Genomic DNA, 23214 nt, shown 5'->3' with positions numbered 1-23214 from the left:
AGGAGGCTCTCTGGGGGCCAGCAGCACTTCCTGAGACCAGCCCAAGATCCAGAGCCCAGGGGTTCTTGGATTGGCCGGGCTCCTGCCCTGAGGAGAGGGTCTATCCCCTCCATCCTCCCACCCTCAATAGTGATCCCACACATACCCTATGCCCACACACAGCTAGGGAGAGGTTTCCCTCAGGAAACCCTGGTGCCATTAAGAGAGGAGAATGGATGGCAGACAGCCCAAGCCCCACAGAGGTCCGCTCCACCTCATGGTCTAAAAGACATGTGCATTTCCTGAATGAAATCAAGTGGGAGATTTGTGCCTAGGCAGGGTAGAGTGTTTGGTTAATGCCTACCTGCCTTTCTCCTGGCTTCTCCTTTCTCTCATTTTATCCAGCTCCTCTGATCTTCCTTCACAGGGATTTCAGGCTGAGAAGATGAGGTTTATCTTCAGTGGAGTTGTGTCAGACAATACGGAGTGCTATGTGGTTGGGCCAGGAATGACCCATATGAACGGAGTTCAGTGAGGGAGAGCCACCATGGCTGGTGTGGTCAGGAGGGGCTCTGTGGTGGAGCTGGATTCAGGTGGCTTAGTGCCTGGACAGGTCTCACAGAGAAGGCCACTGGGGACAGAGATCAGCCTGGATGATGACATTGGGGGCAGCTCCCACGACAGTGGTGGGATAAGGACAGCTGAGTGAAGCTGACTTGACTTTTGATTTTTCATTGTAAACAACAAGCCATTACTGAACACTTGCTGTGTGCATCTGGGCTTGTTACATGAGAGGACCTGTGAGAATAAATGGACAGCACAGTCCCTGCCTTCAAGGAGGTGAGAGCCTGATGAGAACTATGAACAAGGGTATGGAAATGATAAAAACAGCAGAGTGTGACACAGATTGCATCCAGCAAGCAGGGATCATGCCCCGTGAACAGCTGGAGATGGCTTCACAGAGGTTACAGTTGGGGTGGGTCATGAAGGACGCGTGAGATTCTAATGAGAACTGTGTGTGTGTAGTGGTGGGTATAGGAAAGGTAAGACACAAAATGAGAGGGGCTAAACTCCCCAAAGGAAGTAGTAAGTAGGATGTATTGGCTGAAACCCAGCACATCTGTTTTAAAGAAAGGACAGGCAGTCAGACTGGAAGATAGGTCGAGAACACTGAAAAAGGCCTTGACCAAAGGTAATAAGGTTTTAGGGTGGGATGAGGAAGACCTGTACATTTGGATAGGGCTTGGTGTTTTCTGTCACTCCTTCCCTTAGCTAATCTCATCTGGGTTTTTTTCCCTGCAGGCTTGATAGGACATGTCTAAGGCAATAGCACAAAGACACAAGAAGGCCTGTCCTGCGTCTCTGTGTACAGAGTAAATGATACCCACTGAGTGGGATGGGTCTTGCTGACTGGGAGAGGGGGAAATTTGCTCTTTAAAGGAGAGGGTTGTCTCTAAAAGTAGCTGAGGATAGTGACCCCTCGCTGGCATGTCTGGGTAACACAGGGTGTCTGTGATGCATCATTCACTTATTTCCATGCTGCCTTTGCCACTGCCCAGTGCATTTGTCCCCACCCTGTCCCTCACATATGCACCCTTCAAACCTTTGTTAGAGAAGAACCAGCACCCCTTTATTGACAGGTGTCTCCAGAGGGCCCTTGGGAAAGGCCTGGTCCCAGGTTTCCTTCTCACCTGGCCTCGATGCAGGTTTCAGAACAGTGTGGTTGGTGGTTCTCAGGCCTAGTTGTACATCTGAAACCTCTGGGGAGCTTTGAACAACACTTACAGCTGGGCCACAGAGCCACGCCAGTCTGTAGTACCCAGACCAGCTGAGGTATTACAAACACCCCTGACTGAGGCTCATGGCATAAGATTACTTGCTGGTAGTTACATAGCAAGAAAATGGCAGAGCTGGCATTTGAACGCAGATAGTCGATTCTTGAGTCTGAGCTTCAAACCCCCAGGTTTTGTGATCTCTCCCCTGCTGGCTAAACTGTCACAGTATTGATTTGGCCATGCATAACTAGGTGACAACCACAGTATTTTTCACAGCACAACTTTTAAAGGCAGCTTTTGAAATAAACAAACCAGCAGTGTGAGATGTTACATCTGGCCCCACGCCTCTCAGTAAGGTAGATGTGAAATTAGCAGCTGGAATTCTCTGTTTCTGAAGCTCAGGTGTCAATTTTCAGAGCTAGTCTCCAATGCATAGGCAGCCAAAGTGCTGGGGAAACCTCAGCTAGGCCCTAACCTTCTTGAAGGTTGTGACCTCATTTATTAGTTTCTGTCTTTCACACTGTTGACTGCACTGAACTAAATTGACAAGTACCTGAATGAATGAATGAACGAATGAATGGCTGACAGATTTGTACTGTTCACTTGTGAGCTCCCATCCTGCCATGCACAGCTTGTTTCATCTCCTCTGCAGTGAGTACCAGTCTAGATACCATCTGGGGCTCGGGGTACAGGTATTGAGAGGTATGTCATTAAAGAAAAATAGAACAAAACCAGTGGTAACTCTGCATTAGGCAGAGCCCTTCATCTGAGAGGTTCGTGGCCCTAAGATGTAAAAGGGGAGGTTAGCAGCTTCCACCTGTTCCTTTTGATGTGGCCAAAAGCTAAACTGGAACTCTTTTTGTTTGTTTGTTTGTTTTACAGGTCACAGCCAAGACTGCCTTTCTATTTATTTTACCTCAGTATAACATTAGCATGCCTACAGCAGGTAAGAATCTCTGGTTTCCATCTTCCCCTGGCCTTATTAACCCTGAAGGACCTGGAAAGCTTCCTTTCCCCCATACAGATACTATCTTTTTAGATATTTAAACCAGCCTCCAGCAGCCTCCACCACTGAGATTACAGTGGGGAAGCATTAATAGCTAAGAACTTCCCTCTCTTCTGCTCCCTCTCTTCTTCATCAGAAGAGGACCTACTGCCCCATGCAGTGCTTCATGCAGCTCCTACTCCTTTCTCCAAAGCATCTAGTGTTGACTTCTGTTAGAGACAGGACATGAGGCATCATGACCATTGATCTGTTTTCCAGAGCATGGCTTCCTTTTGACATTTTCAGTAAGGAGAATTTGCAGAATATTGTATTTTGATAGTATATGGAAGCATGGTTGGCGGGGGGGACAGAGTGCTGCACTCTGACTGGGTTGGGGTAAAGACTAAACCTCAGGCCCAGCCATGAGTCTTGTCGCAGGACTGTTGTTAAGGCCCACTGACCAGAGCTGTCGCATCACACGCTTTCCCCATTGTGGCTGAGCATTTCCAAGTGCTTACAGGGAGCCCAGCCAGCATCATGCCAGGTACCACAGTGGCCTCATAGGCCATTCCCAGTACAGTTGAGGGGCTACAGCTTAAGGAGCAGCAGGGCCAGGCAGGTAAATTGCTGAACTGGACAGGAGTGAGGGTCCATCTAAAGAAGCCGCTCACTTCCAGCCAGTTGTTGTCACATAGGAGTATAAACCCTGTGTGTCTAAGAGCTTCCTCTCCCACCCCTTCCCTCAAGAGAATCCAAAGAAATCTCTTTTTAGGTTGAAATACTCTGATTTTTAAATGTTGCCAAGTAATTTAGAAATTCTGCAAACACCACGCAGTTCAATATTGTGTAAGCCAAAACAAAACATCTGAAGGCCAAGTCCAGCCCTCGGGTACAGGTCTGCAACTTTGGGGTTCTCAGATCCCACCACCACCACCCGAGCATCACTCCTTTCTCAGTGACAAAGTCCTGGGTGGCCTCTTGATGAACAAAGAAAGGACTTTTATTTGCTGAACCTAGTTCTTCCCTCTTTATTCTTTTTTGTTTTTTTGAGATGGAGTTTTGCTCTTGTTGCCCAGGCTGGAGTGCAATGGTGCGATCTTGGCTCACTTCAACCTCTGCCTCCTGGGTTCAAGCAATTCTCCTGCCTCAGCCTCCTGAGTAGCTGGGACTACAGGCATATGCCACCACTCCTGGCTAATTTTTTGTATTTAGTAGAGATAGGGGTTTCACCATGTTAGTCAGGCTGGTCTTGAACTCCTGACCTCAGGTAATGTATCAGCCTCAGCCTCCAAAAGTGCTGGGATTACAGGCATGTGCCACCATGCCCAGCCCTTTCCTCTTTCTAGTAGAGAGGTGACTTTTCTTGACTTTAAGGTGAGATTCTTTTCCTTGTCTGGTTCTGCCAACTACCAGCTGAAGGACTTTGGGGGCAAATTTCTGAACCTGTGGCTCATGGAAGATATAGTCTGAATCTTTCCTGGGCCCACCACCCCCTGCAGTCACTGTGGCCAGCCTTGGGAGGAAGCCATGCTTCTGGGGCAATTGAGTCAGTTTCTTCATCTGAGAGTGAAACTGAGGGACATTGGTAAGAGAGGAAGAAAACTCCATGCCACGAAAGAGACTCAAGAGCGTCTCTGCTCTCAGTGGACCAGGAAATGTGGCAAGCACCAATGGTCAGGAAGCAGGCAGATGCCCACTCATCCCAGGGCACACTCCAGTGCTGGGGGGGCACGTGGATGGTGTGGCTCAGTGCTATGTATTCTAAGTCAAATCCGGGTTTCTTTACTCCTGCCTCTTGAAAATCCTAATAACAGAGACTTGGCTGTACTCAAGATTTGCTGATTTATTTTTTAATTTAAAAAAATTGTAAAGTATATGTAACATAAAATCTACTATAACCATTTTTAAGCGTGTAACTTAGTGGCATTAAGTACTTGTTGTGCTACCATCATCACCATCCATCTCCAGAACTCTTTTCATCTTGCAGATTGAAACTCTGCCCACCAAACCCTAACTCCCCTTTCCCTACCCACCCCCCAGCTCCTGACAGCCCCCAACAGCCCTCAAGCCCTCATTCCATTTTCTGTCTCTGTGAATTGACTACCTTAGGTACCTCATATAAGTGAAATTACATGTAGTAGTTGGCATTTTGTGATTAGTTAAAATTTATTCTTAAACACTTTTTCAAAATACATTTATGTGAGTGATATGTAACTCTTAGAGAAAAATTATACAGAAAGCCATAAGAAGATAAAAATTACACAGGACACCATCACCCAGAAAAAACTAAAGTTCAAATATTTTGGAATATTGATTTATAACACAATTTTTTGCTATTGTAATTTGATGAAACTTTTTCTGTGTCATCGATGATCATTCCATTTAAGCAGACATTCTGAAAAGCTGCAGGATGTTTCTTAATAGGGATTATCACAAATTTTCCAATCAGCTCCATATGGATATTTAAATTTTCTGTTTTTATCATAAATAGTACTGCAGTGAACATTCTTGTAGCTAAATTTTACATTTATTTATGATTACTTAGGATAACTTCCTATTACTGGAATCTCTGGGTTCAGTAGTATGTAAAGGTTTTATGTATTATTGCCAAAATATCCTCTGTTATTTAATACTTGTGACTCATAAACCCTGAATTTTAAAGTTGTTTTATAAATATAAAATGCGCAGGATCAAAAAAAATCAGAATGCCAGTTTACAAATGTCTAAAGAGACAACCAGTTATCAAACATTGTGCTGGTGTTTTCATTACATTTCTCCCTGAAGTCAACTTACAGGGGACGCTGGATCATACCTCACATACCCAGAGCTGTGTTACTAATTTACCATGAGAAAGAATTGTCCTGCAGACCACAAAAGTTGATGTGCATGTGATTGGGCATCCTTTTATTATAAGAAGGGCTTATTTGTGAAGCCAGATCATGATCAGAGGGTTGATTTTTGAGTTTGAACCCTTCCCAGAGACATTGGCAGACAAGTGATATCCTTAAGCATTCTCCCAAGGGCATGAAAGGCATAGACAAATGCTGTAGAGCTGAACTCAGAGCCTCTGGGCAGAAAAGGCTTCCCACTGTGTTTGAGTAAGGGTGAGCAGGGGTAGTAGACTGCCACTGTGGATCATGCCATGCCTTCATTTGCATAATTAATTAATTAATCAAGCTAGACAAATATTTGTGTGCCCATTGTGGGTCAGGCCCTGGGTATAAAATAATTTACAGAACCCATCTGATCTCTGATGTCATGAAGCTTATCATTTATTAGAGAGAGAGAGGTAATACACAAGTAAACAATGAATTAATTATAGTTGTGATAGGGTGATGAAGGAAATACGCAATGTTCTGTGTAAGGAAAAACAAAGAGGTGGCAACAGAATATGTTTGTGAGTGTGGGGTTGCGTTGTGTTGTGAGTAGAGAGAGAGAGAGAGGTCTGGGCAGAAGAAAGCACTTTGGACACAGGGACTAGCATGTGCAAAAGCCCTCAAGTGAGGCACAGACACCTTGAGTGGGGTATTCTAGTAGCTGAACATAGGCCAGCGTGACTGGAGCCAGAGGGGTTTGGCATTTCCCCCGCGTGGGACTATTGAATTCTGCTTCTGAAATCCTCCAGAACAGGCCTGGGTAGAGGAAAAATTAAGTACATGCTAAATGGAGGGGGTTTCAGTTACTTTAGAAAGAGAAGATAGAGTGTTGTTAAATAGCCTATCTTTTATTTAAATCTTGCCATTTGGGGCTGTTGGAAATATGACAAGCAAATAATCAAGAGAGACAATGAAATCAGAGTAGCCTGCTTAATTTTGTTTTGAGCTCCCTAATCACTATCCCAATATGGTAATGTTTGGTTTGTAAGAATTGGAAGAAAGCAAACTTCTCATGGGAAAAAACACTTTACGATAACAAGTCTGTTAAGGTTGTGATTTTTAAAACCCTCCTCAAAATCTCTTCGGATTGTACTCCACTCTTAGAAATGTACCTTTTTTTTTTAAGAGCCCGGATAACTTCTGACTCCTTTTTAAATTTTATTTATTTATTTATTTATTTATTTATTTATTTATTTATTTATTTATTTATTTATTTTGAGACGGAGTCTTGCTCTGTTACCAGGCTGGAGTGCAGTGGCGCGATCTCAGCTCACTGCAACTTTCGTCTCCTGAGTTCAAGGGAATCTCCTGCCTCAGCCTCTTGAGTAGCTGGAATTACAGGCACGCATTAGCATGCCCAGCTAATTTTTGCATTTTTAGTAGTGACAGGGTTTCACCATGTTAGGCAGGCTGGTCTCGATCTCTTTACCTTGTAATCTGCCCACCTATGCCTCCCAAAGTGCTGGGATTATAGGTGTGAACCACTGCGCCCAGCCTGACTTTTAAGGTTTCTTCTTTAAGTAGTGTGTAACTTGGTCAACTCAACATTTAAAACTGAATTTAATAGAGCCAGTGACTGTTTTCATACAAGGGCCTCCATTATTTCCAAATCCCTGTGTCTTCCTCAGCTGACATTTTCCCTAAGGAACAAAGCTAGTAATTAGTGTGGGTGACGATTTTTCTTGACTGGTTTGTTTTGTCATAACTCCCTCTTCTTCTATACTTCCTTCTCTTCTTCCCAGCTCCTAGTATTAGTTTCCTAGGGCCGGTGTAACAAAAGTACCACAAACCAAGTGGCCGAAACAATGGAAATTTATCATCCCAGCCTTCTGGAGGCCTAAGCCTGAGCTGCCTCCTCGGAGGGCTCTGGGAAGGACCTGGTCCAGGCTTTCCTCCTGGCTTCTGGAGGCTTCCCCTCCTTTGCGTGCGGCAGCCCAATGCCAGTCTTTACATGGAATTCTCTCTGTGTGCATCAGTCTGTGTGTCCAAATTTCTCATTTTCATAAGGACACAGTCATATTGGATTAGAGGCCCAACCTACTCCGCAGTGACCTCATCTTAACTAACTACATCTGCAGAGATCTTGTTTCTAAATAAGGTAACATTCTGAGGTGCTGGGAGTTAGGACATCAACATGAGTTTTGGTGGAGGTGGGAGAGACACAATTTAGCTCATAACACCAGCTATAAATTTATGATTTTGTGCATTATAATCAGCTGGTTAAAAAAGTTAAAGTTCATTCAAAGAGATGCACACGGTAGTGGCAATGACACATCTTATGCATCCCAGGGGAGCCCCTGCCACTCTGGCGCCCTTGAGGTTTTCTTTAAGGTCAGCAATGATGAAGCAGGAAATACTCCTTTACCAACTATCTGCTCTCCTCATTCCCACTTGCCATTCTATTAGCAAATAAAAATTTAGGACTGCCAGTTAAATTTTCAGATAAACAATAAATGCCTTTTAATAAGTATAAGTACATCCCAAATTATGCACCGGATAGAATTATACTAGAAAATTAATCATCATTTATCTGAAACTCAAATTTAACTGGCTACAACCATTTACCCTGCTCAGTTCTAGCAAGGAATAAAATGTGAGCTTTCTGGTCTTACCGTTAGACATTCTGAGTCTTCTTTCTAATTAAACTACCACAAAATATCTAGTGTGTGATTAGAAATATACAGGCTGTAAAGGTCAGAAAAGACAAGTTTGATTCTTCCCATAGGCAGACTCCAGACCTGCTGGCTTCCTTTTTGATCTGGAACAGGTGAGCCCAAACGGGCTAAGCACGTAGCCATGAGGTTGTCTTCGATTGCGCTACTAGTTTGCTGAATTCTCTTGGGCAAAACACTTAACACCTGAGTCTCCACCGCCCATCTGCAAAATCCAGAGTAATGATCACTTCCTCAGCCCCAGTGGTTCTTGTAGACAGGAAACCCTGGGAGTCCTCTCAAGGGCTTGCTACTCAGATTTTCCATAGACCAACACCATTGGCACCACCTGGGAACTTGTGAGAAAAGCAGACTTAGGCCCCACCAGACCTGCTGCATCAAAACCTGTATTTTAACAAGAACCTTTATGGGGAAATTCCTGTGCCCCATAAAGCCTGAGAAGCACTTTAAGTGAGGGGGCTGAAAATTTCTAATTAGGCTTTCAAATAATCCTGCGCTTCTCACCTCAAAGGTAAGATAGGAAACCCCTAAACCCAGTAACTCATTTGCATCTTTCTGTCCTTTTCTAATTTTGGTTTTTCTATAAACATTTCATTCTGGTAAAGGTAGGGGGAGGTGAGGAGTATCACTGGTGGAGTTCGTTTCTAGCTGGGGCTATAGCTCCCTAAGAAGTCATGTACACGTTTGTAAAGCAATGTGGGCAGGAGTTCTGGTAGCTTTGACGTTGTTCAGCCTGCCTGCTGCTACACACCTCGAACACCAAAGCTGGGGTTGAGGGAGCTCTTCCAGAGAAGGGTTTGTTTTGCAGTGATCAAAGGGGACAAGGATCCATCCCTGGGCCCTGTGGATCCCAACTGGCTTTATTACTACCATCTGCTCTGTTGTGTTTTGCAGCCAGAGATGAAAGCCCTGAGAACCTCTTACACCATAGCTTGGCCATTGTTCTCGCAGCCTTTTCTAGGATGAGACTCACTGCAGTCAAAACAACTTCAGACAGCTGGTTTTAAAGCCTCATTCAGCCAAAGGCCTTTGTCCAGGACTCAAAATGATTCTTGTTCCTTTTGCTGGTTGGCAGAAATTAGTGTTGTTTTCTGCTTATATCATATATTTGAAAGATTGGCATCACATATCAAGCTGAGCCCCCGCTTGTAAGATGAGCTCATAGGGGTCAAGAAAGGAAGGAGACAGGTGGGCAGCCGTGGCTCTGGAGATGGAAACCATACTTGATTATGGATGAAAGCTGTCTAACCTGTGGCCCATACAGCTGGAGAAGACTTAAGACTCATCTAGCCTGGCCCACTCCTTTTACAGCCAAGGAAACTAAAGCTCAGGTAATTGATTCGTGTTCCCATGGATGCACCAGTAAGAGCCAAGGCGGGGCTAGAATGCTCACACCTGTACAGCACCAGGGATCGTGAAAGCTTTAGAAAAGCTGGGTTTGTCAAATGGGGCAGTGGGCATAGGCAGTCCCAACACGGAGGCAGAGACTTGTCTCTGCCCTGGCCCTGTTGAGCCAAACAGCCATGAAGATCTCTGACCCTGAGGTCCTATTTGTATGAATAAGAGAAAAACCGTGGCCCCCAGTGTCCCTGGCCTTATTGGTTGACCATCTGACAAAGGGTGGGAAGCCTCTGACCCAGGACTTATGGCCAACCCTGGACTTGATTTTTCCCCCCCAATAACTAAAACTTATTAAGTGTAACAATTGTGCAGAAAGGTAGACAAATCATGTGTTCAGCTCAATAATTTTCACACACTGAACACCTCCATGGAACCTAGGAGTGCCTTCTTCAGATGCAACTTCATTTTATCCAATTCCCTGTCACAGCTCCAATAATTTATCTCATTCCGTATGGAGCTTGTAGAGGTTTAAATGAGTTGCTGGGCTAATTGTTAACCAGCCTGAAGCCTGTGATCGGCAGGAATGGTGGCCAGAGCTTGCAGACCCACGTCTTTGAACTGTTGCACTAAGCCCTCAAATGTCTCTTCTCCTAGTGAATCGTCTTGCTCTTCCCCCCCACCCCGCCCCCTTTCAGACCTGAACCCCACCCCATGTTTTTACTTGAACTTCACTTTTCTATTTCTCCTGACCAAATTGTTTCTTCTCTTATCTAGGTAGGATAAATTTTCTTTCTTTCTTTCTTTTTTAAGATGGCATCTCTCTGATACCCAGGCTGGAGTGCAGTGGCGTGATCTTGGCTCACTGCAATCTCCACCTCCTGGGTTCAAGAGATTCTCCTGCCTCAGCCTTCTGAGTAGCTAGGACTACAGGCGTGTACCACCACACCTGGCTAATTTTGTATTTTTGGTAGTGATGGGGTTTCACCATGTTGGCCAGGTTGGTCTGGAACTCCTGACCTCAAGTGATCCACTGCCTTGACCTCTCAAAGTGCTGGGATTACAGGTGTGAGCCACCACACGCAGCCAGATAATTGTTTTTCTAATCAGTTGTTTTTAATGAAACAATTTTTGTCAGTTTAACAATGGGTTTGTTGAAATTGTTGTTTTTTCCATGTAAGTTTTTTAAAAAACCCTAATTAAAAAAAAATCTTAATGTGATTCTTCAGAGACTATATGTTTTTTTTTATAGCTCTCAATGAATGTTAAAAAGTTTGCACCTTCCCCTAGCTGTAGGCATTCTTCACTTGAGACAGCCTACGGAATGCATGTGTCATGCCAAGGGCATGCTGTATGCAGAAGCCACAGAACTGTGAAGTACAGTGGAGTCTGTAGTATGTGCCTAGCACCTAGAAATCTTTGTATATTGCTTTCTGGAAAGCTATAGGGAGAATTACAGCCTTATGAAAAGGAATGGTGCATCAAGAAAGCAGTGCAGGCTGGGCACAGTGGCTCATGCTTGTAATCCCAGAGGCTGAGGTGGGGGGATCACTTGAAGTCAGGAGTTCAAGATTAGCCTGGCCAACATAGTAAAACCCAGTCTCTATTAAAAATGCAAAAAAAAAAAAAAAAAAAAAAGAATTAGCCAAGTGTGGTGGTGCATGCCTGTAATTCCAGCTACTGGGGAGGCTGAGACACAAGACTCCCTTGAGCCTGGGAGGCAAAGATTGCAGTGAGCTGAGATCCTACACTCCAGCCTGGGCCAAAAAAAAAAAGCAATGCAGAAGCCCAAGATCTTACCAACTTATCTTCAACCCTTCATTCATCTTTGCTACATTGTTTTATGTCATGGAAGTATCCTTTCTCTATCTTCCTTCCCTACTATAAGATTGGAGAAAATATATTCCAAAGCATGCAGTGTGGGGTTAAAATGGTTACTTTGAAGATCTGTCAGATCTTTAATTCTCTGGCATCTGTGTGTATTTCCCAGGATGGCGGTAACAAAGTATCACAAACTGAGTGGCTTAAACAACAGAAAGTATTGTCACACAGTTCTGGAGGCCAGAAGTCTGAAATGAAAAGGGTGGCAGGGTTGATTCCTTCTGAGGGCTGTGAGGGAAGGTTCTATTCTAGGACTCTCTTGGCTTGTAAATGACCATCTTCTCCCTGTGTCTCTTGTCATCTTCTCCCTGTGTCTCCCTGTGTCTCTTGTTTACCCTCTGTTTGTGTCTGTCTCTGTCTAAATTTCTCCCTTTTTAGAAGACCACCGGTCATATTTCAATATGAAATATGGCTTAAACAACAGGTCAACAGGTCCCACCCTAATGACCTCATTTTAATTTCTCTGTAAAGACTCTATTTGAATTAGGATTTCAAATACTTTTTAATGGAGACACAATTCAACCCATAACAGCCTCTGTGTGTATATGTCCATGCTCATGTGTCAGAACTATGGTGATATGGTGATGCTTGTGTTAAAACACTACTGGTCACATCTTCCAGGTTGGGAGGCCATAGAGGGAGTGGGCCAGCAGTCTGGAGAGAGGAGAGGGGTGGAGGTCAGAATGCTGCCCTTGGAAGCTGCATGCACCATAACTGTCTTAAGCTCCTCTTTTTTCCCTGCCACCTGGGGAAGTGGGGCAGACCTCCAGGGTTTAATGAGTATACCCTCTGTGTGATTTGAAGGGGTGTCAGGAGGCGAAGAGGACTGGTGAGGAGCTAACAGGTTTGGCCCTGTCATCAGCAGCACAGTGAAGTCCTGGCTCCCACTCCTGCCTAGCTGCAGGTCCTGGGGACACAGGGACTGCTCACCTCTGCATCTTAGCTGCCATTTCAGTAAATGGAGATAATACCTGGGATTACTCTGAAGAGTAAATGTCGCCATGAGATGTGCTCAGTACCATGGATGGCACAGAGCAAGTGACTTTTCTGTTCCTTTAGCTTCTGATTCTTTCTGTTGGAAATAGGCATAATGCTTTCATCTATTCACATAGTGCCTTACAATGTATAAGTCACTTCTCTGTTCTTATAGCTCTGTGAGATGGTTTTATGCCATTGTTCAGAAGGAGTAACTGAGACATCCTGGATCATATGACAGACAAGTGCCGGCTCCAGAAGTGAGCTTCAGGTCTTATCATGCCTCGTCTGGGTCCCTATGGAAAAAAACAAAATAGAGCAACAAGGTAGAGAAGACACCACTTTATTTGTACAAAGCAGGAAGAATTTGAAGACTTATTTACTTAAAAATTATTTTTTGAATAAAAATACATTCACACAGTTCAAGTACAGTTCAAGTACAAGTCTGTATTAAAACACTTCTTTCTGTACAGGTCTAACCTAGGTCAAGGTTTTTCATACCAATTGCACCTAGACCAAGTAAGATTATTTCTTACTTCCTAGCTTCCTTGCACCCCGTCCAGTCCATACTACAGAGGGAAAGTCTTGTTCACACCCTGCTCTCCCTTTCTTTATCACCCCCACACCCTCTGGGTAGTCAGTGTTGTGTCCTGAGTACCTTTCCAGAATTTCTTAACTGGCCATCCAGTGTTGCTTTATGCAAATGCAGATGCATATTTTTCTTTCCTGCCCTTTCTTACGTAAAAGGTGGAATACTATATGTTTCTTCTGTACCTAGCTTTTTTTCCCCACCAAATAATGTATCCTAGATATCATTTCATATCAATATGTAGAGAGCATCATCAGCTTTCTAAAAATTTGTTTTGAGATATAATGTACACAGCCAAGTGCCCATGTTGATGAATTTTTATATATGTATACACCCATGCAGCTCTAGCCTAGCTCAAGATGCAGCACTCCAGCTTCCTCCTGCCCATTCCAGTCAACACCCCTCCCATAGTTACCACTATTCTGATTCATAAATCCTCAGATTTCAGTTTTACCTGTTCTTGATTTCATTTCTCTCTGATGTTTTTAAATAGCTTCATTGCTTACGTAAATATTTTTAAATTTTTGCTCAGCATCACCTGGAGGTGTAGTTAAATATGGATTCCTACTTCCAGTTTCTGAGCCAGTAGATCTGGGGTAGGGCCCAACAATGTGCGTTTCTAAGCTCACAGGTATTACTGATGCTTTTGGCCCATGGCCACATGTTGAGTAACCCTGGTGTATTATAACTATAATTTATCTACCAGTTCCCTATAGATAAAACCATATGAGTTGTTTTCATTCATTTACCATTAAAGACAGTGCTGTGGCATATAACCTTGAACACATGTCATTTTGACTGTAGCAGGTACCAGCTGCAGGATAAATTTCCAGAAGTAGAATTGCTGCATCAAATGATTGATGCGTTTGCAATCTCAATACAAATTGCCAAATTGCCCTCCAAAGAGGTGGTACTGTTTTACATTCCTGCTGGCAGTGTGTAAGAAAGAGTCCGTTTCCCCACAGCCTTAGCAAGAATATATTGTCAAGCTTTGGATTTTTGCCAATCTGATAGGTATGAAATGGTATCGCCGTATAGTTGTAATTTGCATATCTCCTGTGTAAGGCTGAGCAACTTTTTAAATGTATAAGGGCCATCTTTTCTGTGTTTCTTTTTTATGTGACTTGTCTGTTTATATCCTTTGTCCTTTTCTACTAGATTTTTAAAAAATCCTTTTACTGTGAAATTAGAACAACTTTCTACATATTAGCAAGATTAGCCTTTTGTCTCTGATCTGAATTGTAAATATTTTCCCCAGGTGATCATTTGCCTCTTGATTTTGTTTGTGGTGGTGTTTCCATATCTAAGTTCTAGATTTATATACAGTATAAAAGATTCAAAATAATACGAAAACAGAGTTGGCTCTTAGCACAGAAACCAACAGAAGAAAATTTTACAGATCCAGATCTGCAGGGCTTAGGAAAGAAACTGGGAGTACAGTGCCCTTTAAACAACTAGCTTTCAGACAAAAGAAGCAGAAGATGCCTGCCCAGGCTCTAATGAGTTCTCAAAACAGATGGGATGGCAGTAATAAGTGGACACCAGCTCAGGTAGAACAGAGGAGGTCAGAAACCACACAGTGGGATCCAGACAGAATTGGGATATGTAAAGGCAAACAGGAGAAGCCGCTTGCAGGTGACATCAGAAGGAAACAGGAAAATATCTATTAGTCATAGGAAACAGTGCAGGAGGTCGAGCAGAATGTGACTCCCCAAAAGGGACAGCTGCTCACAGAGGTGGTCAAAACAGCCAAGATTCTGATCATTTCAGATCTCTTTTAAACTGTAATCAAAGATAACCATCACTTTTGATGGGAGGTGGGATAATCCACTATGGTGGGAAGGTCATTATTGAAGGTAATTTTTTCTAAAGCTAGATTCATTCCTACACTAGAGCATATTGGCGTACTCCACAGGGTTATATAGGAAAAAGACTCATAGAGTATTGGTGTTGGAAAGGTATCTGGGGTCATGAAGGTTGGAGGTTACAGATCTGTGGCCTGTAGTCAGAGTTGGCCTACAGATGTGTTTTCTTTGGCCAGCTTGGTGTTGGCCCATACAGTGTTTTTAAAAATTTTGAATTAGTCACCAGCACTTTAAAATCAGATGATTTCATGTAAAGATTTTTCTTCGCTTTTGAAATATTGGGAATCCAGCCACTGGGTTGTGCCTCTTCTGTAGCCACAGTGGCTGAGACACAGCTTCACAACTGCCTCCCTCACCTCTGTAGCACACAGTATGGGGTGTGCCCCTCCTCTGTAGTGTGTCCCTGACACCAAGGCTGCCTGTCACTACCGTTGATCTCAGTTTTAACTTGTATTTATTTTAGTGAGGTTAAAAGGTCAGTGGATATCTCTTAAACTTGTTTCTCTCTCAAAGTGGAGATGGAAAGATAGACCAAGAGGGTGATACATTTAAAGAAAAACAGTTGAAAGCATATTTCTCTGTGGAAGTGAAGAATATCACCTGCTTTGTGCGGTGGGCCACTGTATCGAAAGCAACTATCTAAGATACCTGGACCACCTGGCTCCTTTGTGCTCCTCCTGGTCCTTGTAGGCATTTTGTTTTGATCCAAAATCAGAGTCACCTCTCTGGCCTCATAGCCTAGAGATGTGCTGGACTTACCCATCTAAAAGAATCAATAGATTATCACCAAAGGATTGCTGTTCTTTTTGAGAGCTCATGCAAGACAGGGGCAGTCTAAAAGAAGTGGGAGCTCTATCTTGGGTTAGTGTGAGGGTTTTTATAAGAACGAGTGAGTAACCAAAATGTAAAAAGAAAAAAAAAATCAAAAACATCAGTTTGTTTATAGGCACCTGGATGGCCACAAAGGTCCAACCAACCTCTATAGCTCTGTGAAAACAGAAAGGGCCAAGCCAATTTATTATTACTTTTGCACCAACCTAATACTTTTTTCCTCTGATCAAAAGTAGGAAGATAGGGCTGGGTGTGGTGGCCCACATGTGTAATACCAGCACTTTGGGAGGCCGAGGCATGTGGGTCACCTGAGGTTAGGAGTTCGAGACCAGCCTGGCCAACATGGCAAAACCCCATCTCTACTAAAAATACAAAAATAAAAAATTAGATTGACATGGTGGCCCATGGCTGTAATCCCAGCTACTTGGGAGGCTGAGGCAAGAGAATCACTTGAACTTAGGAGGCGGAGGTTGCAATGAGCCAAGATTTCGCCACTGCATTCCAGCCTGGGTGACAGAGCAAGAACCTGTCTCAAAAACAAAACAAAAAGTAGGAAGATAGCAGATAAGGAAGGAAGCCATGGAGATAATTTGTGTGAGGATAGCTTTTGAGTATTTGTATATGAAGCTGTTTCTTATGATTGTAGGAATAAGAGGTCAGAAGAATGGCATATTACCAGAAATGGAGCTGTGATGGGGTGGGATGGGGGCTGTGTTGACTTTGAGGTGGCATTTGATAACTGGGCTAGGATTCTAGGAATGAGGAAACCCAAGAAATGGACTGTGTCTCTTAACTCTGTGAACTCTGTTTCCTCATTCACTTTCCTTGCTTATCTCATGAGATAGTTACGATGATCAGAAAAGACAATGCATGTTGCAGAATTTTAAAACCATGAAAGAGGCTACAGAATATAGATACCGTTCCAGAAGGGACTTGAGAATCAGTTCTTATAGCCAGCCTGTTAGCTGGTTCTTTCGATTCTGTTCTTTCGATTCCATCACCAAATCTATCTGGTGCACGTCTTTTCCCCCATTGCTCCGCCTGGGATTCCCATGGGTGCCTCCTGACTGCTCTCCTGGCTTCCAGCCTTGCCACTCTAACCCATTCTCCCTGTGGTCAGAAGAGAGGTCTCTATGAACGGGTGACTCAAATCCTTCATAGGATTTAGCTTTCATTCCTTTAGGGTACAATCCACATGTCTTGCGCTGACCTCTAAGGGGTCCTTCCTGATCTCCCACCTCTGCAGTTCCCCAGCCTTTTGCTCCACACCCCCAGCCTTCAGTCCATTTCAGAGCATTGGCACACCTGGCTACAAGGTTTTTGTTGTTGTTTTTTAAATTGTAAAATAACATAAAACATATCGTCTTAACCATTTTTAAGTGTACAATTTAATAGTGTTAAGTACATTCACGTTGTTTTACAACCAATCTTCAGAACTCTTTTCATCTTGCAAAGCAAACTCTATGCCCCTTAAATAACCTTCCCATTCCTCTCACTCCTAGCCATTGGTAACCACCATTCTACTTTCTGTCTCTGAATTTGACTAGTCTAGGTAACTCCTATGTAAGTCAAATCATGCAGTATTTGTTCTTTTGTGACTGACTTATTTAACTTAGTCTTATGTCCTTGAGGTCCATCTTTGTTGTAGCATGTGTCAGAATTTCCTTTTTTTAAAGGCTGAATCAGATTCCTCTGTATGTGTACAGCACATGTTGTTTATTCATTCATCAATCCATGGACACCTGCGTTGCTTCCACCCTTTTGGCTGTTGTACATAATGCTGCTATGGACATGGATATGCAAATATTTTATTGAAATCCAGCCTTCAATTACCCCGACACCTAGAAGTGGAATTGCTGAATTATGTGGTAATGCTATTTGTGATGTTCTGAAGAATCACTATACTGTTTTCTGTAGTGGCTATACCGTTTTACATTCCCACCAGCAATGTACAAGGTTTCCAATTTCTCCACATCCTCACCAACACTTGTTGTTTTCTGTTTTTCCCCCCTATTTTTGTAGCCAAACTAATGGGTGTGAGGAGATAACCTTGTGGTTTTGATTTGCATTTTCCTAATGATGAGTGGCATTGAGTATCTTTTATACCAGTGGTCCTTTTTGGCCATCTGTATTTCTTCTTTGGAGAAATGTCTCTTCAAGAACTTTGCCCCTTTTTGAATTTGTTTGTTTTTTGTGGTTGAGTTACAGTTCTTTGGCTGCTGGTGTTTAAGTGTATGAGGATTTGGTGTGTCCCCACTAAGCTCCAGGAGGGCAGTGGCTGTGCCCATGTTGCTCACTGCCATCTCCCAGCGCCCAGCGTGGAGCCCTGTGCGTGTTTTGTCAGCCAATGAGGATGCATGTCTGCAGCTGTCAACGGCAGGGGAACACAAGTCTGTGTTTATTTCTACATTCATTCTAGTTTCAAGAAGGATTTCGGACTATGGTCACATCTCTTTGGAACCCTAGTATTTGGGATCAAGAATGGCAGGCAACCCTCTTAAAGGGCTTTAAAATGGATAATCTAAGGTCTTGTCAGGTACTGTTTCACTGATTTTTGGACTGTTTGTTCGGTTGAGTATAAATCCCATTTTGCCCAGTAAGGATCTTGATGATGAAACTGTGTTTAGTTATTTTATAATTTCAAAATATGCGGCCACCTAATTGGTCTCTTTATGAAGAAGGCAGGGAAAATGTAATCCTGGCTTCACACATGGTAGAGTGGAGAGGCTGGGCTGTGAGTCTCCTCTCCTTCATCTCCATGTCTTCTCCTCGGATCTTCAATGCCTGACTCCCCATGCTGGATCCCAGCCCTTCGGTCATCAGCTGCCAAGCCTCATCAGTTCTCTCTCCCTGACAGCCCTCCTTCTCCCTTCCTCTCTCTTCTACTGCCTTGATTCAGGACCTGTGGTTTCTTACCTGGATCACAGGAACCACTTTCTAACTGGTGTTCTTACCTTCAGGCATGTTCACTGCTGCCAAAGTAAATGTTCCAAAATGCAAATGTCATCATTTTCCTGTTTAATTTGAATTCTTCGATGTTTCCATGTTGGCTTCAGGATAAAGTCCACACCCTGTCACATGGCACACAGGCCATGCACAGCAGCCCGTCAGTTGCCACAGTGACCTCCCCTCTGCCCCCAGCACTCCAGCCGCAGTCCCTGTATTCTTTGTGGACACTGCTTTCTCTGGCTAGGATGCCCCCCACCAGCCTCCCTTGCCTGTCCCTGAGTTCCAGTGCTGTTCTGTTCACTCTGACCAGTGAACAGTTACCCACCTCCTCCATCCTAGCCAGAGCGGGGGGCCCTTGCCTACTGTGTCTACCTCTTGGGAGCACTGCCTGCCTGTAGGGTACATCTGTCTGTTAGTCTCCCTGTTGCACTGTATATTTTGCAACCAGGGGTTGTGTCTTTTATCTCTATGTTTCAACAGTTAGCTCAGTGCCTCTCATAGAGTAGGTCTTTGTGGAAAGGAAGAGGGAGAGGAAAAAAGGAAAGTTTGTCTGATTTCAAAGATCATGTTCTCTCTGTTCTCGCCACCTCCCCCCACCCCCTCACCACTGTCCACTGTTACATTCTGCCAGTCCAGGGTGGCTGAGGTTAGGGTGGACTCCCAGAGTGACCCAATCAGCTTGACTTTGTTCCCTGGCCACCCTGAAACAAACTGAGCCTGGCCTACCTTCTGGTAAATGCATCCCAGCAGTGAGATGACTCATGTGTGTGTGACTCAGAGCGAACGGAGCACAGCTGGAGAGCAGCCATTTGCCTGCGGGGGGTGGGGGTTGTAGAGAGCAGCCCAGACCCAGGCACATGGCCACCAGGCTCACAGCCCTGCAGCCTGCTGCCCACTGACTGGAGCAAGGATGTGGATTCTCCTCTGTCCACAGGCTGCAATAGCAGAGTTTCACTAGATTTCTATATCTGGGATGCTGTCTAATTTATTACCATTAAATCATATTTTAATAGGCCACCATTTATTGCAGACTTACTGTAAATTGTTGGCAGTGTTGTCAGCAAATTATCTCATTTGATCCTTACAATAGCCCAACAACAAAAATAATAGCAAGTACATATATAGCATTTACTATGTGCCAGATACTGTTCGGAGTACTTCACATTTATTAATTCATTTAATTCTCACAATAACCCTACTGTGCAGGAAATGTTACCCTCACTTTTCAGATGAGAAAAATGAGGCATGGAAAGATCACACATGGAGATACCCCTGGGTCACACAGGACAGAGCTGCAGTACAAACTCAGGAGTCCAGCTTCTGAGTCCACATTTAGCCCTCATGCTGTGCTTTCTTGGAAAGCATTAACCATAGTCCCATTTTACAGGGGAGCAAATTGAGACTGAAAGAGGTTAATCCTTTATCCACAGCCACACAGAGAGTGATAGAGGTAGTGATGGAGATTGGTGATCTCCAATCCTGGCTCCTAACCACTGTGCTCTGATGCTCAGACTCAGGAGATACTACTATCACGATACAGCCATGCACTTGGTTCTCCTTAGCTGCCTCCATTGGTGCTTCCAAGGGCTAAGACCAGAGGGTGGGTAGGATTCTGGGGCAGAAACCTTCTTCCGAGTCTGGAGTTATAGCAAATGGGTAGCATGTGATGGCACATTTTGCTTCCCATCTCATTTCAGTTTTGGGTCCTGGAGTATTTCCTTCCCTCAGGGATGCTGATGGGACTTTTATTACCTCCACAGACAGTGAGACCGTACACTACCACTATGGCCCTAAGGACCTGGTCACAATCTTGTTCTACATCTTCATCACCATCATCTTGCACGCTGTGGTTCAGGAGTACATTTTAGATGTAAGTGACATGTCTGGATTCTGAAATCAGAAGCTGGGGAGGTGCCTTGGGGTGGAGGACGTGGCCTTGGAGAAACCACAGCTCTGCACCTGTTCATCCTCCAACTTGCTTGCATTGGTTGGGCCTATTGCATGGGCTTCCCTCACACTTTGGTTTCTGGTCCCTCTCATACCCTCCTTTAATCAGCACATGGGACAGCAGTATTTATTACACAGAGAGAAAGCTGTGTGGAGATGCTGTCCTTATGGGTCTGTCGCACATAGAGTAATCGGGGATGTTTCGTTTACATGTAGACTAGAGACACTCATCTTGCCACTTTCTCAAAATGCTTGCCTTAGACCAGGCACTGTATGCACACAGTAGGCTTACACCAGATAACTTGGATTATGGCCAGCTGCAGACTTCTAATGATGTTCAACCCTTTTGTGGGAAGAAAACAGGAGTTTGAAACCTGCCCAATATGGATACATTTGTATGTTAATATGAGGGGTTTTCTTTATTCTTTAGAAAATCAGCAAACGGCTTCATCTCTCCAAGGTCAAACACAGCAAGTTCAATGAATCTGGACAGCTGGTCGTCTTTCATCTCACCTCAGTGATTTGGTGCTTCTACGTGGTGGTGACGGTGAGCCATTCTCAGGACTGCTGCAGGGGGAGAGCTCAGACCAACGGGCGGTTCCAGCTCTGGGATCGTTCATCAAATGACTGCAAAGGACCCCTTACTCCTTTTCTTTTTCTGTTAAGGGGAGCAAGTTTCTTAGAACCTTCTTAGCTTCTTAGAACTGAAACCGTGTTTGCATCCTCATGGTGTTGCAGAGAGAGACCAGATGGTATAGATGCCATTTTATAACTGGAGAGAGTCATCTTGTTCAACAGTCACCACTTGTTATAATTATTATACAACATTACAGTGATGATACCATGGAACTATATAACACTGTATTGTTTTACAAGGCCCTTCTACAACTACTGCCCCATAAGATATATTTTATGTTCATTCTGATGCCCATGTTATAGATTGAAGAGTTCCAAGCTCAAATTTTGCAGTATGCCTGGGGTTCTGTGGTTTTGAAGCAGCAAGGATAGCTTGGAGTTGGAGGTAGAGTTCCAAGCCCAGATTACCCTTTGCGTTACTATGTTGGCCTTCTATAAATGAGGCCAGCCTTACCCTGTCAGCTCATCAAATGCTGTGAGAGTCAATGCCGTTGCAACAAATGCCTGTAGGACCAGACAATTTATCTACCCCTCCTTTCTACATAATAGGACTCTTATTTCAAGCGACTTTTGATACAGCAAGTTCCCTCATAGAAAGGAATGTGGATGGTCCTTTGGAGTTTGCTGTAACAAGACTCTGCCTGTCCTGCTAGGAAGTGTTGAGTTGGTACCCACCTCCACCTGGAGCTCTACCTTCCTGTAACCTGGCCCCCTGAGAAATCCATGCCTGGGTCTTGGAAAATTCATCAACTCTGTGACCTCTGTAAGATTTCCTTTCCGGCCTTCCCCAGATCTCTCACCTTCTTCCTCTTCTTTCAGTGAGAGTGATGGGCCCTGCCATCACGAGGAACTCTGTCTCTGGAGCTGAATGTTGAATTCTTACTCAAAGCTGGAGTCAACATGTCCTTTTGTACATTGTTTTTATTCCTATTATCATTTCATCACAGAACAGCGTTCCTAAGCAGAACACTAGGAATTTTAAATGAGGGGCCCAAGACTTCTGTCCTCTCAGGCAAGGCTACTCTGTTTCACAGTCCCTGGGGCAGATGGACACTGTCTGAATAGTGCATCCCTGCTGTTGGTGCTGTGCACATAAGTCCCTATACTTCTGGGTTTCAGACCACGCCCAGTCCCTTGACATTCAGTTCATGCCCACCTCTAGAGACCTAAGCTGCTTTGAAGCAGAGCAGCCTCAAAATACCAAAGATGTTTAACCGCTGTTCAGGGGAAGCATTGCCTCATCTCTGAATCACTTTTATCCTTTCAACTTCGCCCCCAGACATTCCACCCTAGCTGTGACACGTGGCGACCAGATTTGGAGGCTGGAGCCAAGTTGCTTAACACTTCTTCCAGGGTGTGAAAGGCTCAACCGCTCTATCTTTGCTGTTCTTCAAGGACTTGAACATGATGCCAATTAGTTTGAGAGCACATAGGCTTTTCTTGGGAGGCACATGGCAGTCTTTTATTCTGGGGAGAGCCAGTTCCCCACTCAACATATTCAATAGGCATGGAGACCAGGGGACCATGGAAAGCTCTGGTGACCCCCAACTGGACTCTTCCTAACAACGTTCAACTCCTTGCCCTCCTCCCTCGGAACCCTGCTTCCTGGTAGGAACGTGATTGAAGAAGAAGAGAGGTAGTTCTGTAAAAGTCATAAAAACAGCTTGTTTTTTTAATCATATTTTTCTGTTACGCTGCAAATTTTTTCATGACTCTTCTTTCTGTCACTCTCATTTCATCAGCAGTTCCTGCCAGCTCTGCCTCCCAGACACATTGAGACTGTCTGCTGCTTTTGCTGCTACCCCTAGTCTAGTGACCCTTGACTAGGGAAGATTTGGGCCTGCAGGGGACATCTGGCAATCTGCTGCTAGTATCTAGTGGGCGGAGGCCAGGATGCTATGGTATAGCCTTTAATG

General features: G+C 44.2%; 1 protein-coding gene across 1 annotated transcript in view; it reads left to right on the top strand.

Moving 5' to 3' along the window:
- Nucleotides 1-23214, top strand: part of TRAM2 (translocation associated membrane protein 2) — a 78413-nt gene that overhangs the window by 38700 nt on the left and 16499 nt on the right. The window contains exons 2-4 of the mRNA XM_035295886.3: nt 2637-2700; nt 20476-20585; nt 21093-21209. Of these exons, the coding sequence (XP_035151777.1) occupies nt 2637-2700; nt 20476-20585; nt 21093-21209 (291 nt within the window). The remainder of the gene's footprint in view (nt 1-2636; nt 2701-20475; nt 20586-21092; nt 21210-23214) is intronic.

Source organism: Callithrix jacchus, chromosome 4, assembly GCF_049354715.1.
Source record: "Callithrix jacchus isolate 240 chromosome 4, calJac240_pri, whole genome shotgun sequence".
NCBI classification, from domain to species: domain Eukaryota; kingdom Metazoa; phylum Chordata; class Mammalia; order Primates; family Cebidae; genus Callithrix; species Callithrix jacchus.
The sequence above is the reverse complement of the archived record's forward strand: the minus strand, read 5'-3'. Positions and strand labels throughout refer to the sequence as shown.